General features: G+C 37.4%; 1 protein-coding gene across 13 annotated transcripts in view; it reads right to left on the bottom strand.

Annotated features, from left to right (window-relative positions):
- Nucleotides 1-1,521: 1,521 nt before the first annotated feature.
- ELAVL2 (ELAV like RNA binding protein 2) overlaps nucleotides 1,522-9,452 on the bottom strand; it is a 201,184-nt gene continuing 193,253 nt past the window's right edge. For 9 of the 13 annotated variants that reach the window (XM_053205029.1, XM_027039236.2, XM_027039242.2 and 6 more), the window contains 2 exons: nucleotides 4,914-4,952; nucleotides 1,522-4,307 (listed from right to left, as the gene is read on the bottom strand). In XM_053205029.1, the coding sequence (XP_053061004.1) occupies nucleotides 3,977-4,307; nucleotides 4,914-4,952 (370 nt within the window). In that variant the 3' untranslated portion in view covers nucleotides 1,522-3,976. The remainder of the gene's footprint in view (nucleotides 4,308-4,913; nucleotides 4,953-9,452) is intronic. The other 4 variants (XM_053205030.1, XM_027039239.2, XM_053205031.1 and 1 more) reach the window with 3 other exon arrangements.

Raw genomic sequence — 9,452 nt, 5'->3', positions numbered from 1 at the left:
AAACAAACCAGAAAAGTTAAACTGCTAACACTTTTCCTAAAATCAGATTAAATTAATGAAAAATGGGGGTGCTGGGTGGTTCAGTCTGTTGAGTGTCTGTCCTTGACTTAGGTCATGATCTCACGGCTCGTGGGTTTGAGTCCCGCATTGGGCTCTGTGCTGACAGCTCAGGGCCTGGAGCCTGCTTCTGCTTCTGTGTCTCCCTCTCTCTCTCTCTCAAAAATAAACATTAAAAAATAAAATAAAATAAAATAAAATGTAAAATGATGTTAAGATTAAAAATTTATGTTGGCAACCCTAACACTGAATTGTAATACTCTAGACAATTTGCAAGCATAAGGTGGAAAGGATACTAAGGAAAAAACATTTCTCCTCCAGTATACCAGTAGTCTCATCAACCTCCTTTCCTGAGAATTTTTCCACTATCTGCTCAAATATAAAAGAACTGCTGACATGCAAACCAGTCAAAATACAGATAAGCATACAGGAAGAGAGGGGTGACAGGAGGGTGTTCTGACATCACAAAATTAGAGTATTAAATTCATATAATAAAGAAGGGGGCATGGAGAGTTGAGATTAATTGCATGTTGGAAGAAAAGGAATTGTCTTGTCACTCAGCTAATCTCTTGACTACTACATTGTGAATTCAGGACAATTACTCTTAGAATGGCTTTTTACAAAAAAAAAAAAAAAAAAAAAAAACAAACAAAAAAAAAAACCCCAACCCTGACAGATACAATCAAATCTAAAAGAGCCATTTAGTATACTATTTAGTATACTTTGTAAGGCGGGGCGGGGAAGTACTTCATTATATCAAATTTTCTTAAGCTCTATAGAAGTAGACTGTTCACATAAAAGATCAGTAAGAAGAATTTGTTTTCCTCCACAGATCTGGTAAGGATGTGTTACAAGAACTGAACATGTATGAACAACACAGGGTTGGTACAGTTCAAGATTTGGACACATATGCTACACACATCAGCCTTAACCTAATGAAAACTGAGCTTCTGATTTCTGAGAAGAGTCTCCTGACAATCTGGCACTAGGGCAACAAGAATAAATCTCACACACCAGAAATTAATCCCATGGGTGAATTAAACCTTGCTGGTAGAAGCAGAATAAGTTATCTTCCTTCTCTTTGGTTTTTCTTTAGCTCACGTAAATATGTGAGGACAATTCCCATTTGTTACAAAAAAAAAAAATAAAAAAAAGGTGGTGATTATTAAATCAGAGCAACAAAATGATGTCAGCATCCAATCCAATTACCCAAATGTTACCACTGATAGTAGCATGTATTCCTATAAAAATTACTCATTAATATTTGAAAGCTATCAGAAGTGTCATTCAAAAAAATTTTTTTGCACATTCTACTTCAACTAACATGCTTTTAGAATTCTTACTTTGGATATAACACCGCTTTCAACTAAAGCTCTAAGAGAATCTCTTAACTCTAGAGAGTAAGTTTATCAGCCTGAGCACAGGAGCCCCCAAAATGTGTATAAAGACCTACTCACCACACTGTTCTTTCCCTTCAACTTTGTTTATTGATGTACTGAACATGAAAAAGTACAAAGAATCCAAACACAAAAGAAAACATGTACAGCCTCTTAAATACTCAACAGAATATATTTTCTATTCCAACAGATGTGAATTAAGTCATACTGTACAACTTCAAATAAATACCAGCCTTACATTTTATTAAGTGCTCTGATAAACACTGTAAAGTGAAGCACAATTTGCATGCCCTCTCATCAATGCCTTGGTTTGCTACAGTAGTATAGGAAAGAAGCACGTAGCTGCTGTTTTCCCGTGAGGGAAACCTTATTTTTTTTTTTTAAGTATATACATGTATTTTGTTTTTTAGTTTTTTTTTTTTTTAAACGCAGAAGGTTAACTCTGACAATCTAAATGCACCTAAGGATATGAGAAAGTGCTAAGCCAATTGATTTCTGAATAGCATTGAGTGGGTCAGCATGAAAACTCGCTTATTCACTTTAGCACGCGCCTCACAGTATATGTACTGTACTATACTGAAAAATTTTATAACTACAATTTTTAAATAATAAAAAATAAAATTCAACGCAACCGCAAAGATAATGTACAACTATGTTATGCATAGCACATTGCCTGTTCTAAGGGGAAGCATGTGAGCATCTCAGTTTATACAAAAAGCAGGACGTAACTATATAGTTCTCAGTGCATCCTGATGAAGGCATTTTTGCCTTCAGCTTTTTTGAAAATTTATTATAAGCTAGATGCTAATCAGAAAATATTTTGTATTTTTTAAAATTTCTTTCATACATGGTAAAGACTTATTTTATTATTTCCCCAAATAGTGGTTTAAGCATCATACAAAGTTAAATTTCAGTAGCATACAGATATTTATGATTTTTGTATGAAAAATGTAAGGAAATTTGTTCAAAACCTATGGTTATACTCATTTTTTTTTTACCACAAACATATTTATAAACGAAAATGTAGCATCACCATAAACAGCTGAAGCTAGACTATCTACAGACAAAATTAGCAACAAATCTGATGCACTGTAAATTCAAGTCCTCAGGACAACGAAAGTGATTAAGCAAGACCTCAAGTAACAATGTTAATGCCATTTACAAAGGAAAAAACTGATACAAAAACATTCAAAACCTGAACATCACTTGGCATGTAAGGGAAAAAAAAAATCAAATTAGCTGAAAGGTTCAATAACACAAGGTCTTATTTACATTACACAAAGCTCAGGTGTTAGCCTTGAACGTAACTTTCAAAATACCTTCAAATATATCCAACTCAGATCACTTTTGCCGATTTGCTGCAGTACAAATCATGTGCAACATCTTTTTTCCTTAAGACAAAACAATTCTTCAAACAATACTGCAAGTACATCACTAAACACCATGAGCTCTATCTGAAGGGATTTCTTTAGGAAGAACAGATTTTTTTTTCCCCCATCTCTTGGTAATTTAAATTTCTTGCCTGCTCTTATATATTCTTTTGTAAATTTTTTTTATTTGTTTCAAAATCACAAATCAATGTGAGCCACCTATCACATAATAACCAGGATGATCAGACGCTCCACTGGTGATTACAAAAATGAAACCAGCAGTGTTTCCCCCATTGATTCTACTCCTTTCATACAAAGATCTCAAAAGTAGTTTTTCTACATCATAAATCTTTCTAAATTTTCCAACCACTGCAAATTTCCTGGTAAATTTTAAAAGCTCACTAGGTGTCATATGAAGAGATTTCTCAAAGTATTCAAGTCAAAATATTTGTTCCAGGACCAGTAAAAAGTTTCTCCAAATTTTCTTTTTTATAAAAATAGATGCTTTTTTTAAACCCACATCAAAGAGGCTCTTATCTCTTTGGCAAGGTACTGCTTTACGAAAAGTTCTCCAGTATTCTTACAATAAGCGTTTATAATGTAGCCCCCCCCTTCCCCAACCCAAATCATAATTACAAAATAAATACTGTTTTTAACTTCATAAATAAAAATGTAAACTTCAAAATACTTTTCTTAGACATAACAGTAATGCTTTAAATGTAAACCAAACACAAAGCTAATTAGGAAAAGAAATAAAAGGGGGAAAAAAAGACACAACCAACTGAAGAATTACAACACAAAGCCTCAATATTTACTCACAGGTTCAAGGCAGTTATGTAAAAAGAAAAGAAATGTCTTCCCTTAGCTGAAACACTTTAAAAGGTCCACCTTCTTCAAAGAAGGCAATAGAATGCAATGTGACAGGTAAAAACCCTGTACCTCTTGTCCATATTCAAACATAAAAGATATTTAAGAAGTTTTAATTCAAATACTAGCAATAAAAAATCTCACATATTTCTTAGGATGCTAAGTAGTCGTTTTATCCCCATCTCAACACTGACTTACAAAGACATTTACTAATGTATAAAGTTTCTCTTAACTTGCCTTTGTTGTATAGTTTTCATATATAAATGGACTGAGGACAAGAGCTCATTAGGCTTTGTGCGTTTTGTTTGTCTTAAAGGAGACCTGCAGTACTCTGTCTCCCAGACGGTATCCATTGAGGCTAGCTATCGCCATGGCGGCCTCATCATAGTTGGTCATAGTCACAAATCCAAAACCTTTGCATTTATTGGTGTTAAAGTCACGGATGACCTTCACGTTGGTGACCGCTCCAAAAGGCCCAAACATTTGCCACAGGATACTCTCATCTGCGTCAGGAGCCAGGTTGTACACAAAAATACACCACCCTGTTCCTGGGTGCCCAGGTATATTAATTCCAGCCAAACTGGTCATTCCATCAATGGTCATTGGAGAAAACCTACTAAACAAAACAGGAAACACACATACACACACGCGCGCGCGTGCACACACACACACACACACACACACACACAAATAGAAACAGAGGTTGGTTACAGCAATGGACGTTATTTCTTTTCCCTCTCCCATCCCAAGACTTTGAGTAAACCTCCCCCCATCAAAAGATACATACAACCACCTGATGTTTCAATCAAGGCTTTCAGTGACATGCTCTTTTGACAAGGCATTAAGTTATGAAATGGCCATTGTATGCTATATTGGATAATATGACCCACAATAGCAAAGAAATATATTTAGAATATATTTAGAAGTGGCTTCATGAATTGAGCAGGATTGGGGAGGGGAAGGTACCAACACATACATAAACATGCTATAACGTCGCGATGCAATACACAACAAATAATGGGGTTTTTTAAAGACCGGGAGTATCTATCCAGCAGTATAAAAATATTCCTTCAGTCAACCGTGCTTCAAAAAGCAGCTTTTCATTAGGTTGTACATGCAAAAGAAAACTGAACACAAACTTATGAAGGGGGACACTCCCAAAATCAAAGAAACTAATCAATTATGGGAAGGGATTATGAGTATCATGAACCTCTGTCATTACCTCTTTACTCCATAAGCCATATTGAGCAGATTGTCCAACCTGCAAAACACACATTTAGCAAACTTCAGTTTCTCATTTTCCCCTGGACGTTCAAAAGAGCTGGGTTTGTTATTGCCATCTTCCAAGGGGATATCTGCATATTAATTCTATGTGAAGCCTCAAAACTTTGGGTCTCAAAACTTGAGAGAATGGGTTCCCAATGGCATTAAGACACTACTTTTCCCAATGGATAGTTTATCGCTACAGTGTTTAGTGCCACATAGAGGAAATGCTGGTGGTCATCTGAGCAAACCAGAAAGGAAATGTGGAGGCTCTGGAACAGTTAATCTTTGGGCTCTCACCTACCGCCAGGTAAATTCTAAGTGCTTCACATGCACCTACATGTATTTTACACTGCTGTTAAAAAAAAGAAACAGGCCCCAAATGGAATCGCCTGTGCGGAGCCCCATGTCAGCAAACTAAGACTTGGTATCTACTAGTAGGTTCAAGGATATGAACTTTAATCAGTCAATCTGGAATTACGTGGTCAAATCTAGTGAGGTAATCTGCTGGAAAGACCCTTCCCCCAAAGGAAGGTACCTGGCCTGAAACAATCCACTCTTTGTTAAAAACCTTTCTTTTCCTGTTCCCTTCTGCCTATAAAAGCCACCCATTTTGTATATAAAAGCCTTCCATTTTGTACATCTCCTTGGAGCTCTTTTCTGTCTGCTAGGTAAAATGCTACTTGATTCATGAATTGTTCAATAAAGCCAATTTCATCTTCACATTTACTCAGCTGAATTTTTTTAGCATTAATTTTCATAGCTCTGTTGGTCCCTGAATATACCAAGGCACACAGATTAAGTGACTTGCCCAAGACCACAGGGCTAGTAAATGGTGGCACCAATATTCTATGATTTCCCTTCAATCTCCCAATTCTGAAGGACTCTCATTTCTTACAAAGTGGTGTTTTACAGGCAGAAAGAACCTGACAGACAGTATCAGCTAAGTCTGTCATTTCTCAACGTGCTCAACTAAAGACCAGAGAAAGGCAACAGACTCATTGCTCCAGGAGGCAAGAGGGCAAAGAGTTCAGACCCTGAGACTGATGCTTATTTTGATTCTGCCACAGGAACTGTAGCCCCACTCAAGGTGTAAGAAGCCAGGTAGAAACAAACCAACCAACTTGAGCTTCCCTTAATATTTTTAAAACTCAATAGTTGGGGGTGGGTAGGTACTCTTTAAAACTTCCCATCCCTTTCCTATTTCAAAACTTAAGTTGATTTTATAATACTTGATTTTTCTTGTCAGTTTCAAACGGACCACTCTCATGTTTCAATTTCCAGAATGCATACCAATTAATTATATGTGTTCAGAGGATGTAGGCATAACTTAACTTGTTGTAGACAGAACCACCTTCAACTGCTGCAATGTTCAATACTGTCCAAAGTAAGATCGTGAGGCAGGGGGAACAATTTTTTTTTTCCTTCTTATAACACCTATGGAAAATGTCTCAACATTGTTGTCTAACCTGTGGCCTCAAATGAGTCTAGGGCACACATGAGAAAGCAATTCCTTTTTGTTTTATAAAAGCCAAGAAAACATCTCTTTCTGGTCTTTTAGAATTGGAAAAAGAACCTTTATACATTCCTGTTCCCAATCACCCCAGGGCATTTTGTGTGTTTCGTGAAAACAGAAAGAAATAACTGAGCTGATGTAGTGCAAAGTGTAAGGGAAGAAAACAAATCACAATGACAAAAGACCCTCATCTGTGTGTGTAGGTCCTGTCCCAATACCCTCTCAGGAGCAGGGACATGTTCATTCCCCACTGTGCCACTGTGCATAAACACAGGCCTGGATCGCTGCAGGTTTACAACTATCTGGTGACAAATAAAGCAATAAGGTTACCAATACTATCCTTAACTACTTAATCCAGAATGAAAACTATCAGGAGGGCTGCTTGGGGAGCCTATTTGTATATGCAAGGAAAAAGCACATGTGTGGAAAGAGTACATAGGTGGGAAGGCTTTGCTTTCTGCAGAGGTGATAGTCATGCCTTTGTACTCCAAAAAGGAAAGGCCACCAACACCAGAAATAAAGATGCATACAAATTAGTATCACCAACCCTCAAGTAATATGATACAAATAATTTCATGCAATTGCTAGAATGATCAATGAAGAATGCACTTGGCAGAGGTGATACCTATAGAAAAGAAGGGCATATTGAAGTCTCCTTCCAAAGTGCTGAAGGGGCCAGATGCAGAGACACCTTATCGATTCAAAGTAGTGTTATGTTGTCTCTGCCAGCCCAGGTAGGGACTGTTACGCTCTGCCACTATCAGTTCAGTATACCAACCCACAACCTGAAGTCCAGAAATGCAATCTTCTAAGCAAATTTTCAGTATTTTCAAGACAGGGTAGAAACCAAAACTGCCCCAGGAAGTGAATTACAGGTTTTAGAGAATCCAAGGATTCCCCATGCAGGAGTTCTAGGCCTTTACACTAGGATCTCGGAGGGCTCTCTCAGTGGGTCTCATATTTGCCCCACCTGTGAAATCCTAGGACACACTGTGATCCTGACCACTTATTTCTTTACTTACACTTTCAGGAAAAATTCAGTCCTTTGGAACTTAAGCCAAGTTCTTGGTCAACCCCCGCCGGCCCCCTCCCCCCATCTCCCTCCTCCATCCTCTCCCACATCGTCCTCTCCCACATCCTCCATTAACAAGGAGAGCAAAGAGGAACACGGGATCTAAGAAACAGGACCTAGGCAGTGCTGAAAACTCCAGCCTGCATGCAATAGTTGGTGCCACACACCCACTATTTCTCATGGGAGTTGGGAGTAATCAGTGGGCACTTCACGTGGGCACTGTGCACCCCAAATCTTGTTTGTAGCAGTTGGGAGACTGTAAACTAGGCATCTTCTCTTGTAATTGCCTAGTTTACCGGTCAGACACATGACCACTATCTTACTCTCCAGAATTATACATCTTTGCTGGTATGTCCAGAGCCCAAGGGCAGACATCTTTTAATAGGTGCTCATTTAAAAACAGAAGCCTATTTTTAATGGAGACCTAACAAGTTAGTAGCCTCCAGAATGACCCAGATGGGTGTGAATAACAATTAACTACAGTCTGACAAGAAAATATTAAAATGCCCATTAAAAATATGCTTTTAACTTTAAAAGTATTCTTGGGGCACCTGGCTGGCTCAGTTGGAGGAAAATGGGACTCTTGATCTCAGGGTCTTGTAAAAATTACTTACATAAATAAACTTAAAAACAATATCCTTTACTCAAATTTAACTGAGGCACTGCACCCAGTACCCTTGCTCAGTCCCCATACTTTCCTGAGGGAAGACTGAGTAGTCCTCAAAAGGGACAGTGACACTCTTCCCTTGTTCTTTAGCTTGGACATAATCCACTTTACAAATAACACATTAAGTGGATTTGGAGGATTAGATAGGGAAACCTAGCTTTAATTAAAATAACCCTTGAAGAAGATGTAGCTTCAGAAAGATTTCTATACAAATCCTCATCATCAGAGTGAGGATGACACCAGTAAGGGAAGCACAAGTAACCAAAACAGGGAGAGCAGATTATTTCTCCTACTCTTAGTACAAAGTACATTATGAGGTTACACACAAGATAATCCAACGTGTCTCACTTTCATGAAATCAGACATGAAGTTCAAAATTACCAAGATAATTTTATGAATCTTGCTTTAAAGGCATATTTATTATTAAAATACTGGGTAAATGAAATGTATAGTAAGTCAGCATGATAATAAGACATTTAATATATTGTTTCATCTTTATTTCCTGTGTTTGACTAGTGCTTATGAGTTAATGAATGTAATAGCAGAAGCCCATGTTCATATAATTTATAAAAACATATACTGGGGATACAGGTACAAACATTTTTCTATCAGTACAAATACAACTCATACGAGGCCATATTTTGAACAGAACCCCATATTAGATAGAGCATTCTGATTTCAAAACTAGAGGTTTTTAAGTAGAGAACAGAAAGAAGACATCTGCTTAGCTTCCAAGAAAATTGGCCAACAAGACTACAGGAAGGCCTATACAAGTAAAAGGGGAAATGTGACTTTAATTAAAGTCAGAAATAAAAATATAGAGAGATTACTAGTGGTTAAGAAAGTGACACTATGAAGTCTACAAACTGGTTCTCAAAACCTCTCCAAAGCACTCGCCCAGATCTGCTCTGAAGTTAAACCACAAGATCATCAACTTATCCCCTTGTCCAATTAGATGGCATCATCTATCCTCTACAAGAAAAAAAAATTACTCAGGAGGACTGATACCAGTTTATTCCAAAAGGAAATCATGGTAGTGCCATCAGCACTTGCCTTAAATGCAACACGAGTGCTGATTTAAATGGCTACTTTACAAATGCATAAAGGCTTATAGAAGCAGGCACACAGGCCATTAGACTAGATCACATTCAATAAAATTTAAGCTGCTCCACAAGAAGAGAGATGAAATATTTGGCTGAAAGCTTAATTCAGACATGGTGTCCCAAAAACATACTTAAGGGGC

Source organism: Acinonyx jubatus, chromosome D4 (assembly GCF_027475565.1).
Source record: "Acinonyx jubatus isolate Ajub_Pintada_27869175 chromosome D4, VMU_Ajub_asm_v1.0, whole genome shotgun sequence".
Classification (NCBI taxonomy): Eukaryota; Metazoa; Chordata; class Mammalia; order Carnivora; family Felidae; genus Acinonyx; species Acinonyx jubatus.
This window is presented reverse-complemented; position numbering and strand designations above follow the sequence as displayed.